At 45.5% G+C, this 19,108-nt stretch overlaps 1 protein-coding gene across 1 annotated transcript; it reads right to left on the bottom strand.

Annotated features, from left to right (window-relative positions):
- Positions 1 to 18,868, bottom strand: RAD54L (RAD54 like). The gene is made up of 18 exons (XM_054384548.1): positions 18,725 to 18,868; positions 18,507 to 18,581; positions 17,395 to 17,514; positions 16,685 to 16,745; positions 14,793 to 14,928; positions 13,943 to 14,012; positions 11,262 to 11,550; positions 10,686 to 10,810; positions 8,772 to 8,922; positions 6,809 to 6,935; positions 4,655 to 4,729; positions 4,102 to 4,232; positions 3,886 to 3,996; positions 3,623 to 3,746; positions 3,226 to 3,304; positions 2,939 to 3,118; positions 1,369 to 1,532; positions 1 to 202 (listed from the first exon to the last, which is right to left on the bottom strand). Exons 1-18 carry the CDS (start codon positions 18,866 to 18,868, stop codon positions 1 to 3), a joined length of 2,364 nt encoding a protein of 787 aa, XP_054240523.1.
- Positions 18,869 to 19,108: the final 240 nt, after the last annotated feature.

The following is a 19,108-nucleotide window of genomic DNA, read 5'->3' as shown; positions in this document are numbered from 1 at the left end:
TCAGGGAATCCCTCGCTGCTCCTCATGGGAGTGATGATGAAAGGTGAAGGTGACAGCAGCATCCCATGCAGCCTTCAGCACAGAGTCCTGCAGCCCCCGTTTATCAGCACAGTGGTTCCACTGGGAGAGGTCAGAGGTACAGTCAGACCCTTCAGGAGGGGGCCGCACCTGGTGGCCGTTCACACATCGTCGACACTTGATCCTGAAAGAGACAGCACAAAGTTAATACACAGTTCCTCTGCTGCTTTAGTGGTTTAAAAAATACAGTCCAGTGACATTTGGATTAGCTCCCTTCCACCTGCAGCACTGGCAGCTGGATTTTCAGACAGGATTAATTACTACCACCTTTTGTTTAAATGCCTACCCAGCTTCTGGCATATGCAACAGCTGAGAAATGGCCCACATCTGGAAACCCAGGTGTTCCCTTTCTAATGGCACTCCCCCTCCATGTTTAACCACATCAGAGTGGTCCAGCAGGACCAGAGGAAGTTCAGGAGGAATTTGTCCTGAAAGGTGAGGGATGCTGCTTAGAGCAGATCTCAAGTGACAGCCCTACTGCTAATACATTCTTAGCACTGCACCAAGCTCCCTGAGTTCAAGAGCACAGCATGCTCCAAACCAGCTTATGCTGGCTCCCACCACAGCCACCAGGTTGTGCTCAGGCTTTTTTGGAGATCTCCTTCTGAACTGCCACATAAGGAGACAAAAAGCAGCAGCCCTGCCAGCAAAGCTTCTTGCCATGCAGACAAGGTACCTGCACAGAGCTAAGGTTTGAGTCATCTTAAAATTAATCCTCTTCACTTCTTGCCTGAACTAAGAGTCTTAACTTTCAGTGAAGCATTTTCCTGCACTCCCTGTCCTCTTTCTGGTGGCTACAATACCACAGGTCTCAGGGCTGAGGGAGAAGGGCAGACAATGGGGAAGAAGATTCTTTTAGTCCCCAGAACAGCACTTGGGTTGGCCTTATGAATTCTTAGCAGGTGGAGTAGTCATGGAAGTAGCTCAGCATTTGGAGATCACAATCCACTATTAGAGCAGCAACAAAAGACCAAGTTGGGGCTCTGCAGTTTGAACAGCTCTGATCAGTTTCTGTCCTTCTATTATCTGCAGTTATTTCATAGCCTCCAAGTACAGGCACCAACAAGACAGTTGCTCGCTTGTCCAGCCAGCACGCTTTCCTTTGACAACAAAAAGGGAGGACAGCAAAGAAATGCTCATCTCCAGGTGTTAATAGCTTCAGAAGAGAACACTTGAGGCCTTCCCTTCTCTGAGCTTTCTCCTACTGCCTGAGGAACCCCTGAACCAGGAGACCAAATTATGGAGGGTTTTCTCTGCTGATTCCATACATCAGTCATTTGGTATACTCACTTGTCGTGGGTGTCGCTGGTGGTGGTCTCATTCAATGTGAAGAGCTCCTTCAACTCCCCCAGTGAGAAGTGCCTTTCTACGTCCTGCTCCTCATCTACCACACAGCTGCTGAGGGCTTTCTTGTGGGTCTGGCGTTGGAATATCTTCTCCTCTATGGTCCCTGTCTACAGGAGAGTCAAAGATGATGCACAGTTGGTACAGTAGCATTAAAGGAGGAGTATCTTTGGAAAGTGTCACAAATCAAACGTCAGTGAGCTGTGAGGACCACTTGGTGCCCTGCCAGACCAGTACAGACAACAGGCAGGTTTTACCAGCTGCAGTCCAACCATGTCCTATTTAGTTGCTGATCTAACACACCTTCGCTTCTCTTGTCTTTCATTCTGGCTACAGAGGTGAATCCAATGGATGCATGGATGAGAAGAAGTGGAGCTGCCCCTTGTGGCTGAAGCTCACACACCACACAAGTTTGTGCTGACAGTAAGGAAGCGGAAGGTGCTGAGCAGCTACAGCCATTCCCTGACCAAAAAAACCCCAAAACTCAAGCACAACCTATCCCACAAACAGCCCTGAGTGAGATGAGCATCAGCAGGTGTTTGATGGTTCACCCACACACAGATCAATCACAGCCACTGTCTGGAGGGAAATGACTACTTCTAGAACAGATGTGCAGAAAGCTCAGTACACTACATTTTGAAGGCAAAAGCCTAAGAGCAAAATGTCTGTTTTGCAAACGTGTAATACAAAGGAGGGGCTGATTGATTGGTCATGATTTGCAGACAGGTTTCCTAGTTCTAAAAGCAAAGATGCTTCCTGCTTAAAGATGCAACCAGGTCAGAATGAAAATGGGACACCATAAGGAAGAGATGGGCAAAGAACAACATCTGTTTTGTCAAAGTGAAATAGTAATTGGTCAAGGAAGACAAGCTCACACACACACAAAACCAAAACTGAAACAGACAAAAAAATTCCAACCCCCAAATCCCTGCAGTCTGAACTAATGAGAAGGTGAACAAGGGAAGAGAGGGGTGTTTCTGAGCAGTATTCACAATTGACACTGCTGGGCACAGTGGTACAGTAGCCCAAAAGAACCAGTCTGTGCTTTTCCTCTACAAAGCAGCTATCCCACCTGCTAACTGGCAGCCCCATTCCAAAAGCTGCTGTAATTCTGGGAATACAGTAGCTGTTTATTAAGCACACATACACACAACCAAGCCTGACTGCAGCCAGGCTGAGAAACAGCAACTTTGGCATCATACATCCCACAAAATTAATGAAGTCAGATGCCTAAAAATGACTTCAAAGAAGCATCATATCTGGAAAGCTGTAGTTGTTTCTATTTCTCAGAAGTCATTTACTGTTAGAAACCAAGCCCTGCAGTAATGACCCTCCAGCTTGAACCTTCATGGTTTTCCATGGCAACGCATCTCAGGGTAGGAAGCAATTAAGTTCCAATTAATTCTGGTAACCAATACCAAAGAGTTTTTCTCCTGCTAGTCCCAATCACAGCAGCTGCAGCCTAGGCTTGTACCAAGAACTCCCAGGTTGAGGAGGTGAGAGGATCAAGACTCACTGAAAGCAGTCGATAAATGTAGCAGGTCTTCTTCTGGCCATCCCGCCACACACGAGCCATGGCCTGCTCATCGTTGGCTGGATTCCAGTCTGGATCGAACATAACCAGTCTGTTAGCCCCGATCAAATTCAAACCACAGCCACCTGCTTTGCTGCTTAACATGAAGATAAACTCAGGGCTCTGTGGAGAAAGGAAGGCTTGGATGAAACTACAGAGGCAACCACAGTCTTACTCACGCCGTTCAGAACCGGCAGGGGAGCTGCTCGCACCCAGCAGGTTCTACTCACCGAGGGGCTGTTGAATCTCTCCACAATCTTTGCTCTCTTTTTAATGGACATGGTGCCATCCAGACGGACATATAAATACCTACAACATACAGCACTCACTGCAGCCAGGGTGCAGAGACCTTTACAGCACCCTACATGAAAGAGCAAAATCCTTCACTAACATCTATGTAACAAGAACCTGGGTTTTTGGAGCTTTTGCAGAGGGCCAGAGCTTTTCAGCTGAGTGACCCCAGTAGCCAAAGTACAAGCCACGTTAGTTCCAATTCAGGAACATCTGAGGTAAAAACCAGATCATAAGTTCCTGCTGATAGAAACTTTAAAAATAGCCAGTTTCTTTTACAACATAGGCTCCAAGTACAGTCTTGAAGGATTAAACAAATGAAGCCTAAAGACAAACCTTCTGTTCCTGCAGAGCTTTTCAAATAGGTCTAGTGTCTGAGTGTAGTTAGATACTAAAACCACCTTGTCATTACTGGTGCTTTTTGTAACAGCAAGGATGTAGTCCAGAACCAGCATCTTTCCTGGAGAAAAATAAAGAACAAAGTTAGAAGTTCCCAAATTCCAGCCCTTGGAGGGGCACTCAATAAAATGAGATGATAAATATCGTCTCATGGCTCCTTGCATTAGGCAGCACATTTGTGCTGTTGAGTTCCACAGTACCTGAAAGCTGGGGCTCCACAGATTTGGTGCTGTAGCCAGCAGGGAACAAGTCCAGGGCTCCCATAAAACCTTCTTCCTCTTCCACACACTTATCATGGATAAGAGCAGGGTCTGAAGAACGAACAGAGTTCAGAGACTGTGAAGAGCACAACAGACCCAAACAATCCCCAGGAACAGCACAAAACCCAAACATGTTGCAGCAGTGGAACAACTCACGATTGCAGAGCTTCTTCAAGGAAGTGATGGAAGAGAGAGAGGACACACTGATTTTGCCCTCCTTCAGTTCCTCCACTGGCTTAGCTTGTTTCAGGAAGTTCTTGTACAGCTCAGCCTGCAGAGGTGTCAGCCTGAAACATAACAAAAGCTCTTCAGCCTCATTCTGTGCTCAAACCAACCCCATCCATCCTTCCTCCTCCATCTACACACCCCTTTATTGTTTTTTAGCTACAGCACAGCCTAGAACTGCCTTTAAGGCTGATAGCAGAGCACTAATATCTCAGTCAAAAGCTGGGATAGAAGCTTACAGATACTTTGCATGGCCCAGAGCTCTGCTACACACAGCTGCCCGGCGCACAGCAGCTGGCTGGCAAAAACACCGCTTGTGAGTTGTCCATCCCTGTTTCAGGAGGGAAAGCAACATACTGGCAATGGCTACAATTTCAGTTCTAGAGAGAAGTAGTCATCATAAGCACTGAAGGGCTTTCTGCAAATTTTCAATCCTTCCTTTTGTTGCTCCCATTTCCCAAGCAGAGTATGTGCTTTCTGGTACCTGCAGCAGACCACCTGCTCAATCTTCACCGGCAGGTATTTGGACAGGATGTCTGAAGTTCTGCGGATTAAACACCTGCAGGGAGGGAAATTAAATTCAGATGCTTGGATGACATCAAACCCGTTTTATCACTGTCACTTCTCACAAGCTCAACACAAAGTCCCTTTGATATCTTACCTTCCAAAATCTGTGACTTTTCAACACATGGTAAAGGCCAGACACCCACCATCCACTCAAAGACATGCTAGGAGGTTCCATCATCCCCATATAACCCACTGTCTTTGTCAGGCTTCCTAATTTGGTTCATTAGATTTGGAGGGATCAGGCATAACTCCACCTAACAGAGCCCTGTACCTCATGAGAGAAATTCAACTCTTCCTCAGACTACCAACAGCATGCTCAAAATGTAGCATGGACACCCACCAAGGACAGGATTTAACCACACTACAAACACAACTCAAAGTACAAGCAGGCAGCTCCCCATGTAATAATTTAGTCTCCATCCTCAGTCAAGGTCAGTTCATTGTCAGGCCCAAGATTTCAGCAAAGGGCGTTATCGTTTGGGGCTCTAGAAATTCCCCATGGGGCAGTTCTACCACACTTCAGAAAAGGTAGAATGGACAAGAGAAAGCACTGAACTGACAAACCAGAATAAGAAAGAGGTGCAGAAACCCAGTTCTGCCAGGAAACATCAAAAATATGTTATGAAACCTACAGAAGAAAAACAGCAAGGATATATGACAGCCCCAAAATCTGTCAAAGGCTGTTAAAGAAAGGCATAATCTGGTCTCCAAATCCATAAGCAGTAGGATGAAAAGTAACAGGCTTAAGCTGCAATAAGGAAGATTTATGTTACACATTAAGAGCATTTTCTAAGTGCAAAGACAGTGATGCCCTGGAAAAGGTGTCCTGGGAAATTTGTAAGGTCTTCAGTGCTGTGTGGGGGTTAAGTAGGGGATGCTTCAGATCCAACACCTTCTATCTTAAGACAGTAAAATGTCTTGGACACCTTCTCCAGGGCCCTTCCAGCCTTACACCTAGGATTCCACATGTCTTTGTATCACTGTCCCATTTAAAATGCCTACCAAATTCACGATTTATCTGTTACTACCTATGTGATTCATCTTCCCTATTTCTGTATCACAACTGTACACAGTAAAGGACACAAAAGGCAATGTACCCACGCACAAGCATTCCTGAAACACTTTTATACCTCTTTTCCATCAACTAGAAAAATAAACAAATGCATCTCAAGAAGTAATAAGCTCTTCTCAACTTTGTCCTTTCCATTAGGCTTCTGCAAGCCAACCTGAGTCAAGCCCAGGGCTGTTTCTACAGAGAGGCTGTACTCAGAGTGAAATTTAATTTACCACGACTATGAACTGCAGGATTGTATTTGTGACAACTGCAAAAGCTCAGATGAAAAAAATAAAGAAACAAAGATACAAGCAATGCTGAGAATTCAAGAGTCTCTATTAACAGTTGTTAACAAGGAACAAGCACCTGCCAGCAGATGTGGATAAATTAGTTGTATTCATGAGAGGAAAAGAAACCAGGTTTAAACAAATGCCAAAAATCAACCAAAAAGAAATAAGACAGCATTTTGTATCATAGAGGTGCTTCTTGGGGACCAAGTGACATCTCTGACACTAGCAGTCTAATCTTATTAGCTCTATAGAACTGACAGAGCAACAGAAGTGTGAGCTGGACTCTTGTGACTTGTGCAATAAACAGCAGAACTGAGTGACATTTCTTATACTCTCTCTGTCTGCCACTCAAGATCTGGGCTGGATGCCTCTCAAGTCTGACCCAGTTTACACTGTAATTACATTGAGGCAGACAAAAGGATGCTGCCTGACTATTCAGATCCTAAGAGAAAACAGAAACAGAAGAGTCAAATCATGATTCAGTACCTGAGTACATTTGCTTGGGGGTGACTGCAGCTAACTTTGCCATGTCAATGTGCTATCTTTCAGCCTAAAGCTACATTAAGATGTAGATATCTTAGGCAATAAATACTTGCACAATCACTTGCTGAAAAGACATTAAGTGGCAAGAGAATTCATTACAGCTACAACTGTAATTTGGAAAGATATCAGTGTTCACCAAGGGATTATGCAACAGCTCTGCAAAGAGAAGAGGAATGAAGTTCACCTGTTCACAATGCTGATCAGCTCTTTAAGCCTCTCTTCTCCTTTCTGTCGCTCAGCTTCACTTGCATCTGCATCTCTTCCTTTCAAGATGGGAATTTCAAAATGTCTTTTAAATTCCTGTGCAGTCCCTGTACAAAACAGAACCAAAGAAGTGACAACTACTACCAAATGACCTCTGATCAGTACCCCACAGTCCCAGTTACCACATCACAAGCAAGGGGCCCAGCAGATAAAACAAACTCTCACTCCCCACTGGTATGATTTGTTTTCCTTTCTAGCCAGGAAAGATTCAAACAAGGCAGGCAAATCTACAACAGAAAATCATCCTGTACTTCAACAACAATACACTGCCAAAGGTCATACAATTTTAGTTAAACCTGATTCCAGTCAGCCATGTGCTGTTTTTGATCACATTCCTGCTATACTTTTACTCCCAAATTTTGTCCTTGCAAACAACAGCACAGGCACTGGGTGCCTCATCCAAAATTATCTGTAATCAGTTGCTTATTACTAGTCACAAATTGAAAGTGGGAAAAATAACTCCTGCATATGTGCAGCTTTGCTGGCAGTAGTTACACCATTAACCTCATCTCAGAGCTTGTTGTGCAGGGAGACTAATCTTACCCAAAGTACAGGTCAAGGGGAGCAGATAAAAAAAACCCAACACATTAGCTCCCTATGATAACTACCCAAAATAGGCACATTGAAGCGCACTGAAGCAGCTGCAGAACATCTACCCCACTTATCACATTCTTTCCTTGAGAAATCCTGGGGGCAGAACAGCTGAAAAGAAAAATGTACGGTCCAAATGCTGCCTGTAAGACTAAGAATCTGATGAATGACATTTAACTAGAGTTGTGCATGCACTAGAATTAATGAGAAGCCTCTTGGACTGGATGCTAAGCAATCTTGAGACAAACACGGGTGACAAGTTAGAGTAACAAGGAAATGATTTACAGATTGGTGTATTTTCATTCCTCAATAGAAAAAATGACCTCTCTTGACAAAGACAAGCTGCTCCACACTGGAAAACAGCAGACCTGCTCCCAACCCAGTGATGCAGGAGAGGATGCAATGACTACTTTGCTTTTAAAATTAAAACAGATCTTGCAGACATAAACAGAACCCAGGAGTCAGAGTCCACTACCTGCAATTGATTCTGAAAACTCACACTAATCTCTTGTCCAGACTCTTTTCTATCTCAGAGGAAGCCAGCCCCATATTCACAGGCTTCCTTTGCCTTAATTTCAAATGCCAGATATTTCTCTTGGATTATCTGGAAGTGGGATGGCAGACTGACAGAAATTGGGGTTCTGTTGCCTACTCTGCCACAAGGTACAGCATTCCATCCTGCAGTCACTTCAGTCTCCTGTTTCAGATGGACACACAAGAGAGAGCAGGGAAAAGCTGTCTCCCAAGCTGCCTCTGTATTCAACACAGAGAGTGTGTCATGTCAAACCCTGCTCTCCACAGAGCCTTTCTTACAAAGGTATCATTCCTGGCAAATCACTCTGAATTTGCTATAACCTAGGAGTGTTGTGAGAAGTACCATTACTAGCTGGCTCTTCCTGCCCAGCAGCTCCTGCAGTATCTCCAAGGTCTTATTGTCAGAGAAATTCCTAGCCTAGGTAAATATTTTGACTGACCAGTATAGCTACACAAGATCAGCCATATAGTACTGAGAGTCCTATATTCATTTTACCCACATTAATCCCCCTTCCAAAATACCTGATAGACTGCTGTACTTCATTATTTCCTTGAAACAGACCTCTGATAATAGACTTTAGAACAGATCCTGATACAGACTTTCTGGATATAAGCTGAAGGAGAGTAAGTGTCCAACCTGTACATGACCTTTCTTCTCACTAATGTCTTGGCTGCTGCCTTTGCTGGCACTGGCAGGTAGGGAAGGCCTTGCCAGCCACTTTCTCCTCCCTCATAATTCTCCCACATTCATCTCTTACCTAGGATGCCTGAGTTGACAAAGTGCACCAGGCTGAAATATTCAAGCAGGTCATTCTGAATGGGGGTGCCTGAGATAAGGACTCGGCGAGGTGTATTTAAACTGTTGAGAGCCTGGTATGTTTGGTTTTCAGAGTTCTTCAGTCTATGGCCCTTTGGGGAAAAAAAAAGGCATGAGTCAATGAGGCTGATAACAAGGCTTTGATGAGAAGTAGCTTGGAGATCCTCATCAACATTGACATGTTCTATCTCCCACAAGGCAGCTCACCACTTCTCCCATCCCTGGTTTTGGGCTAAGGGCTGTATGTGTTGCAAAAGACTTCTTTCAAAGGTAAGAAACTGGTGGGAAACCTGAAGCCATTCGGTGAGCAAACATGACATTACAAGCTTCCCAGACCAAGAACATCTGAGTCACACCCAAGAGACCATACCATGAAAATGACAACCACCACAGGGTAGAACTGTTTCTTGTTCAAAGACAAGGACATTTTCAGCTACCAACAGTAAGTAGGCACTGAGCTCCTAACCAGTAACATGGCATCACCCAAGGTCAAGATCACAGCCTATATACCCAGGATTGCTAGGCCTTTGCACACTAATAAAAAGAGGTTCTGCACCTCTTACAGGGGTGATCTGAATATAGGCCCCATTTACCATTCCTGGGGAAAGCCACTTTATTAGCATCTGAGTGCCATGAAGTAGGACAAAGCATCAGTGATGAGATGCTTTTTACAAATGCCAGACCACTGGTAGAGCTGAGTATTTACTGGGAACATAGGAACCTGCATTCCCAGCATCCCCAGGTGCTGGTCCCATCCCTGAGGCACTGAGAGGTGTGGGCAGTCATGGACTCGGTAGATGGGAGCTACACTTGTAAGGATGCTCAGTCTCTTTAAGCTCCCCTCCGAACTGCTCTAGCACATGCAAACCCAAACCACTGGGTGGCACCGCTATTTAAGAAATCCTCTACATGGCAGCAGAGGACATCTCAGCAGTGGCTGAGGCCTCCAGCTTGATCGTTTCAAGGAAGCAGAGGGCACTGGTTTTGGTTTTGTCCTTCAGAGCACCTCTGGCTCTCACAATCTATAACCACAAATAGGGAACACTAAATGAAAAAATAACTTCATTTCAGCCGTGTAAAAGCAGAGCTTGACAACACAGGCTTGGCAAGGCTAGGTCCATCAGTCAGCAGGCAGGGAGTGAAGCTAGGTCTGTCTCCTTTTGAAAGAGCAGCACGTGAGGTAACTTCTCACTTACTTCTCCTACCTCTGTCCCAAGCAGGTGACCATAGAGCGAGGAAGAGGGTCCTGCCATGGGAGTACTTTTTAAACTCCTCCACAGCACTGAGCAAGATGGTCAGATAAAGCAGCTGGCAGCAGCCAACACTACACACTACACACAAGAGCATACTGAAATACAGAATCACTTAGGTTGGGATAGACCTCAAGAGTCTCCAGTGCAATCCATTGCTCAAAACAGAGTCAAGTTAAAAATTAACTGGGCAGAACATGAAGCCAGGCCACACAGACAATACTTCTCACTTTAGCAAACAAATGATAATGAGGAGTGAGCTAGGACACTACCACCCTGACAGAGTAAGGCCTCTTTCAGAGTCAGAGACAGGCAATGGACCTCCATTTTGCTATATATTTCATATTGAGAGAGACCTAGTAGGTGTCCCCAGCCTGCTAGGGACCTACAAGGTGATCACAGTCATATCTCAGCTCCTGAAAACTCTCCCTTGTTGAAGCTCACGAAGTATGGATACGCCAATTACCAAGAGCCTCTCAAACACCAGAATGGGTCCTGTCCACAGCTAAACCTTGCCCTCCTTCCTTCTAAGAAAGCAGAGCTGGTCTTGCCGGGATCTCAAGAAAATAATCAGGAACAGATTTTTCCTAAAGACTCTCCTGTACCTCATCACAGATGACAAGCCCAACACTGCCCTTCTGTAATGCCTCGGCATGGAGTCGGAAGGTCTCATAGGAGATGATCAGGATGGGTGAAGGCACTCGCAGGCCATGCTGGTTCATAAAGCCAACTGCAGATGGAAAGGGAGGAAAGAAAAAAAAGAGGGATAAGGAAAACTAATAGCAACTTTGTAGTAAAAATTTTTGCCTTAAAAATCTAGGAAAACCTGTTTCAATTACTCTGTGGCATCTCTTCCACCTATGTGTATTCATGCTCCTTTCCCCAAAATTGCTCCCATTTCTGACCCCCTCCCAACTCCTCCCCTGGCTCCTGGCTGGAGCAAAGAAGAGACACTGCGACTGCCCTGATTTAAGCACATGACTGGACCAAGATTGTTCCAAAAGCTCAACCATTACCAAACATGCAAGGGCCTGATCTAAACATATTAGTGGAAGATTTTCATCAGTCTCCATGATTCTAATGACAGCTCACAGATGTTCACATCAGCTGCTACAGCCTTCCTCCACTGCAAGACTTTGACCCAAGCCAGCCAACCACACAGTTTGCAAGTATTTCTGTACCTAGTTTACGGTCAATCTCTTCTTTGGAGCCTCCATCAATGGCCAGTGGCTGGATCCTTCCCCCCAGCCATTTCTCTACTTCATTGTACCAGTTTCTCACCAGGCTGGAGGGAGACACCACCATGGCTTTCTCGATTTCAGGCTTGCAGTCTGGACTTTGCCGGAGGAGAGTCCACATGAGTGTGATGCACTGCAGGGTTTTGCCCAGCCCCATCTCATCTGCCATGATACAGCCATGACTCCCAGGGATCCGCCGGCTTGTCACACATTCCCAGAGGAATTTCACTCCCTGCCAAAAAATCGTTCTCTCAGAGCAGGAAAGGGACATCAGCAGGATGACAACTCCATTACAATTTAATTACCACAATGCACAGGACAGATACTACAACAAACAGCAAATCTGTGTAGCACATCCCAGGGGACATGCAGTGTTCTAATGAGGCAGAGGGAAATCACCTGAGACACATCTAGAATGCAGCCACATCTGGTTTGAACAGCATTACTGGTGCCAGGCACCAGTAAAATGCCTGAAATCTTACTACATTTTAACTGCACAATTATAACGAGCTTCCTGGCATGAATTCCCAGAAATTTCTGCATTAGATAGGCCCAGGCCATCAGCTAACTTCTATCAATCACAAAGAGGTTAATCATCTTAACACACAATTAGATAGTTTTAAAAATGCAGAATTACAGAGTGAGTAGAATTGTTTCTGCTGCCTGATTAACATCCAGAACACCCTCAGCATCCCTCATTGCTTCTACCTAGGAGCACAATGACTCACCTGGGGACTCAAAGTTCAAAGCCATTTAGCTTCAGAGAGGACACAGAGCTGAGGTTATAGCCTGTGTCACATGGTGGAAGAAGGCTCTGACACACCATCAAGACAGACAAAAAAAAAAAAAAAAAAGGAAAAAAGGGACAGACTCTGCAAAATGTCCCTCTATCATGTGATGATAGAGTCAGAGAGAACCAGGGCATTGTGATGGGAACCTACAAGCTCCCTGCATTGTGTCAATGGAGCAGGGAGTGAGTGACACAACCTAAACACACCTGGACAGATATACCCCTCTGTGCTCTACTAGGACCAGAAGAAGAGGCACCTTCACATGAACTTCCAAGTCCTTCTTTTTCTCCTTCTTAGGCCCTCAACAACAGGCTAATAAAGTTTATTTAAGCCAGTTGAACAAAGTAGATTACTGAAAAAATAGCACATTTGGCTGGCAATCCAGCTGGGTACCCTCCCAGCAAGTGGGCAAAAGACACGACAAAGAGAGAATGAAGATGCACAACAGCCTAGGAGCACCAGCTGAATAAAGCAGCCCAGGAATCTTAGCTAGCAAAGACTTATTAATCAGACCAGAACAGAGACTGCTTTATCAGATATCTAACTGTCAAAAAAAAAAAAAAAGATAAGTGTGCCTACATAATTATCATTACTTCGTAAAAGCATCACCAGGCAGTATCTTACCCAAAACCAGAGTGCCTCCAGCTATGCAGCCAGAGACAAGAATTACACTGGGTCATAGGTTCAGTACCAACTCTGAGATAAAAGTACAAGCCAGGAGCAGCCTACAGCACTTTCAGAGCCATTTGAAGATCTCCCAAGCAGGGACACATCCAGCTTGACCTGCTTAGCCTGCAAGATCAGCAATCACAGCTTCCATCTCTGCTGCCTCTAGGCTTAAACGATAATACATTGCATCTGTGATGAACTTTAAACTGCCCAGATACCTACATGAGATATTTGGAGATTAGTACCCACTGCTTTGATATTGTGATGTTGCATTTATTTATGACATAAAACGCTTTTTGACACTCTCCACTGGCAAATTCCAAGTCTACATAGGTCATGGACAGCTCACACCTACCTCCAAATAAAACACAGTGAAAAGAGGCATCTACTCTGCACTGTGGAGGGAACCATGTTAACAGAAGGAAGAGCTTCAGTATTTCCCAGCTCATAAACAGTGGGTCAAATTAATTATGCTGACCAGCAGAACACAGTGGTGGACAGTCTGCCCTAACCAGCTCAAGACTGGGCTTCAAAATAATTTATTGCAGCTATATCCCATTGCCTTCCACATGCAGCTACATCTTCAGACTTCAAGGTAAGGCTGGACTTTCAGCCCTGACTTTGCAAGATCCCATCTCCCTGCAGAATCTGCTCTTTTCCTAAGGTGTCAATGACGACACAGAAGTCAGCCAATGTGCTTTTCTACACCTGTGCAACCAGTGCACAACTGTCACAGAAACACCCCGTTTCCACTATCAGCTGACCTGGCCTACAACCCCACAGACACCTGCACATTAGACAGCATGGTGTTTAGGCTGGGAGCGCTCTGATCCTGCTAGATCAGAGGCAAAAGAAGAGAAAGTTCTTACCCACAACAACTTTAAGGACAAACACAACTATTGTATTACTCCCAGCACATCTTCTTGATTAATACAGGACAGAGAATATTTGCAGCATTTAGGCCTCTAAGAGGACGCTTTAAACAAATGTTTAACTTTGCACTTGCAACAGACAAGAGTCTGTAAGGCTGTCACAGATTGTTAAGCCTGTGAGGTCTAGGCAGACCTCACAGTTGGTGTCTAGCAATTCCAGAAGAGGAACTGCAGCTTATTGAAATGCTTCAAGTCCTCCAGCCATACCCTCAGGTCCCAATGGGAAACTTACTTCTCTCTGATGGGGCCGTAAAACACGGCTGAGGACAGGATCCACCACAACATGGACAGGTGCTTTGTCCCTGCAGGAGGCAGTCAAGGAAGAAGACAGTGTGATTAATGAACTCAGCACAGCATGTGTTTGGTACTTTCTGCTTTTTAAGTCTCACTGCTATACTGAGGAATCTCCAATGGCATGAGGGAAGGAACTGCCAATGAAAAAGCAAAAAACGGACTCATTCAGGGTTGAGAATGAAGTCACGAGAACCTGATCTACAATACAAAACATCAGTGAAACCATGTATTTGGGCTGTGGTTAAAACAAGGGCAGAATGTAGTTCAGAGGCACAATTACAAAGTCATTATTATCTTCCTTCTTTCAATAACAACAGTGTAACTGCATTACTGGAGAGAAGAACCTTCCTTTCTGTCTATGAAGACCCAGATGACAGCACTTTAAAGTTATTACAGCACAAAAAGAACTACTGCAGAATAAAAAACATTAGGCAGCCTAATATTTGACAGTCAGTCACCTCCCTTTGTTTGTCCCTAGATGCTGATGTTTCCTAACAACTAAGGCGTAACATTTACTAAACAGCCTCTCCATGTGTGCATGCCAGCTCCCTGCAACAGGCTTAAGTTCTTGATGAGTGGGAGAGGAAACAGACTGTGGAAGAACACAAACAGTTTGGCATGGGTACAGTCCTTTGATTGTTACCATACCCAAACTAAATCAGAGGCAGAATATTTGAACCAAACTTGTTTTGATATTCAGACCCTAGCTCACATTTGGGAAGAAAGCACATAAACCTACATGTACAAGGAAGTCAGAGCTGAAGAATTTGTGCCAGGTGATGACTCACTTGTCTATTTTCAGCTGGTCATGGGCACTCAGCAGCGGGGGCTCATACAGAACCAGAGCTCCTTCCTCAAAGGGGTCATGGAGAGGACTCCTCAGCCCTGCCCGTTTGATACCCAGTGCACGCAAGCCCAGTGGCCCTGAAAGCAAACAAAGGCACAACTCAAAGCTTTAACAACTTCTTACTGAAAGAAAGCAAAGTGACACAGAAGGGTCTGATTATGTTTAGGAAGAGTGAATTAATTGGGTGTTGGGAGTGGAGATGCTGACACAACCCATACAGACAGCAAGCTGACACAGGGCAGTTATTTGGCAGCACTCTGCCAGCACACAGCAGGATAAAATACAGTAAGGGAGTAGAGGCAAAGTTGGAGCAAAGGCACTGCCTGCCACATTGGGTGCACCAAAATGGGCACAACTGGGTGCAACAGATGCCTTATATGCTGGCATGCAACAGCAGAAGATGTCCTGCAAGGTGAGTGATGGCTTCATCCCAGAGCTGTTCCAATGGCATCCAACCATAAACAGGCACAATGTTTCTCTCATCTCTGGTCATCAGAGCTACTCCTAGTACCCAAAGACTGTTCTGTTTTCTTAAAAGACAAGCAGGGTTCCAAAATGTACACCTCAACAGGTCAAGAAAAATATTCCCAAATACATAGTACATACTGGGTCAAATCCTCTTTTTGGATCACCTACCTCAGACTTAGCCAGAGTTGTGTCTTTTATGCAAGGTCAGGAATTGATCATTAACAGTGATGAAGTTTTACAGTATCATTGTTAGCACCATATTGCAATTACCTACTCTAAGGTATTATTTTCTCTGTGCTGAGCAACAGTAGATGTTTGACCTTGGAGCCAGTTTCTGTGAAAAGTAGAAACCAAGCATGAGTCCCTTTCCCTAATATTATATTTTGATGCCACAGTTTTGGAATGGGGATGAACATAAAAAAAGCACACACAGAAATCCCTTTCCCCACCAAAACTCAGGCAACTGTCCTCCCAGGACTGATTCTGCTTGGGAAAGATTCAAGCAGGGTCAATTTGCAGACTGCTTGCTAAAGCTCTTTGCAAAACCAGAGTGTTTCACAAGCTGGGGCAATTGTGCACACACACCAAGAAAAAAGCACTTTAAATAGTCTCATCTCCCAATTAAGAGGAAAGTAACAGTCACATAAAGCAGCTTCCCCAGTCACAGTTCTGTTTCAGTCTCCTGACAAATCTGTTTTTCTACAGCCTAACTTTGTTAACACTCTTTTGAGGTTTCTCATTTCATAGTCAGTGTCTGCTTACAGACTTATTTTTATATCTAAAGGTTGAGTGAAACTGGCTGATCTGCATTTGAATTTTTCAGCTGGAAGGTGAAAAGGAAGAAGGGGACAGGAACAGGCCCATTTGTTTCTGAAATCTTGTGCTTCACTGATTCAAACCAGTCAAGGCTTTGAACTTCAAAACTGTCTTCCTTTGAAGATCACCTTGAGACTGAACACACCAAGCCAAGTAAAAAGAAAACTGGCACATGCTATCTTTTTCAAGCCTTCCGTCTGTTAGTATCATTTAGATGGTAAACCTTTATCGTTTGGAACTCATCTTGCCTTTGTATTTGCAGCAGGGTGTACAGTCGTCTGGCACTACATCAAATACATAGCAGTAAAAACACAAAATCCAATTCTGAGATGAAGGATTATCCAAACTAAACACTACTAAGAAATATGAAGACTTTGCTAATGTGCCAGCATTTTTCTTTCAAAACTAAGCCAGGATTTCTGGAACACATGCAAAAAATGCCCTAAAACCAAAACAAATAATCCCCACAGATCTATCTGACAGGCCTGAACATCATCTGTTTTACCCAAGTCAGTCAACACAGACAGTCCTTAAACCTCGTCATCTTACCTTTATAATTTGGAATAGGGACCTTGAAGGGTTTGGACAAAATGCTGCGGATAAAAGCCTCCTAGGAATTCAGAAAGAAAACATGGTTAAGAAGTCTGAAGTCAAAGATTGCTCAAGAAGGCAGGCCCAGGACATTTTTGAGAATTCAATTTGCTAAGTGCTGCGAGTCCTTCTACTGAATCCATTCAAGCACAACTGCCCCCACCAACTCTGCATTTCAAACCTAGTTTCCTTTGGGTTTTCTAATGTGCGAAATTGATTTTTCATAACTCCCATCTTCTTAAATCGACTGACATTATTCACTTATTTAAATAATATTGCTTCCCCCTGACTTAGTAATTCAGTCAAGTAATTCGCTTCCTGTAAAGGAGCTGGGTTACAACTGCAGGAATACCCATTCTGGACAAATGAGCACCCAGCCAGTCCAGCACCCTCTCCAGCAGTGGAAGACCAGAGAGAACTGGGCAAGCAGACAGCACTCAAGCCATCTATGTGGGAAGCTACCCATGTTCCTGGGCACTGTCTTTCACCTAGAACTCAAAGAACTCTCTTATTCAGGTTTTCCATTATAGAAAGTACTTTCCCTACATCTTGAACATTAAATGACTGGTGCTAGCAAAAGATGTGTACTAAAGGATCTGTCTGTGGCATTTCCATAACACTTCCATAACATTAAATGTGTCTGTGAAAACATCTGGACTCCCACTTACATGTTGAGTGCTATCCAGGCAGTGAGGTCTGTTGGTCAGCTGAACCAAGGGTTTCCGGAAAGGTGATCTGTAACATTCTCCACTCTCTGTCTCACTGACAGGCTTCTGTCTCTTCCGAGTCTGAAAAACACAATCAAAACAACTCAGGGGCAGCTGGTGAGACCAGAAGATAGATGCATCCCTGTCACACTCAGTAAGCACCTAACCACACAAACAATCTACCCAGCCAGCTGGGTGTCACTGAAGAGACACAATCATTACTCACCCCCACAGCCAAAGGACAGCACCAGCAACACCACCAAGGACACCACGCCCTAAAGTTTAACCTGCACAAGGGCTAAAATTTTCTAATTACAAAAATAACAACCACCACCTTCCAATCTGTAAAAGAACAGGCTAGCCAGTACTAAGATTTGTGCCTCCCCTCCCTAAAAAGGAAGGCACACGCCAAAAAAAGGATGTGTCAGTAGCACGGAACAAACTACATAAAAGTCCCCAGAGGCTCCCACAACATCTGTTGTGACGCAGGTGAAAGACCTCACACTAAAATTTAATTTCATACACTTAGATAGGCATGAAGATAAACAAGTCAGTATCTGTTTCTTGATTTAACACAGTCCCGTTCAGATGGAGACACGGTTTTAACCACCTGCTGGCACAGAAAGCATTGGGCAAGATTCTTTGACACATGACATAGAACAGAATAGCATCTTAACTTTCTGTTTTGCTTTAAACATCTACCTATTTCTAATGACCAGACCTCTTGCAAAACGCTTGAAAGCTCTTCCAGGGATAGTTTTTTCCATAACCACAAAGCATCATCTATACAAAGACGATGTTCCTACCAACTAATTGCCCAGACACAAGTTTTCTCCCAACTGGTTAAAAGATCATAAACTTCGGGCTTGATCCTCAATCCCCAGAAGAATGGAACAAGAACAGCCTCCAGTCAGGCACCAGGGAAGCAGTGAGTCCGCCGCCTCCCCGCGCCCCCAGGGGCAGGGGCCCGTAGTTGGAGATGCTGGGACGGCACACGGGGCCGAGCCCAAACCAACCTCGCCTAGGCGAAGCCACCCCACCGAGGCCGCCACATCCTGGGGCCCTTCCCTCACCGTTGGGGGATGCCAGTCCTCCTCCTCGTCGCCCGCCTTCCTCTTGGCCAACTGGCTGGGGGCAAGGCTCCTCCTCTGGAAGAGAGGCACAGCTCGCACACACACACTAACGGAGCGGCGGGGTTGGGGGTACCACACAACCCCACAGAGCAGGCCAGATGTGGCCCCGCCCCGGCGCCCGGCGCCCCCCGCCCGCCCCGCACTCACCATCGCCTCACGGGGATGGGCAAAGCCAGACCGGTAACGTCCCGCGCGCGGAAGGCTTCGCGCGCGGCGCGCTCGAGGCGGGAAAGGCATTGGACAGGCTCGGGCCCGCCCTTCCCCAGGGCAGCAGGCATGGCCAAGCGAGCGCCGAGCTCCATCGACCCGCTCCTGGTTCCCCTGGGAGAGCAAGAGCACGACCGACGGACGGGCTGAGAGGGCGCTGGGGGATGCGGGCGGGAGGAGAGGCCGGTAGCGGGCGGCTCGGGATGGACTAGGGCCAGCCGCCTCGGCTTCTGGAGCCCCTCTGGTGGGCTGTGGGCAGGGGCCTCCCTGCAGCTCCCGGTAACGGGACAGGCGGCGGCCCTGGGGCCAGCTTGTGCTGTGTTAGGTACCGAGTA

The sequence above is a fragment of the Indicator indicator genome, chromosome 10, assembly GCF_027791375.1.
Source record: "Indicator indicator isolate 239-I01 chromosome 10, UM_Iind_1.1, whole genome shotgun sequence".
NCBI classification, from domain to species: Eukaryota; Metazoa; Chordata; class Aves; order Piciformes; family Indicatoridae; genus Indicator; species Indicator indicator.
Note: the sequence above shows the minus strand (reverse complement) of the source record. Positions and strands in the feature narration are given on the sequence as shown.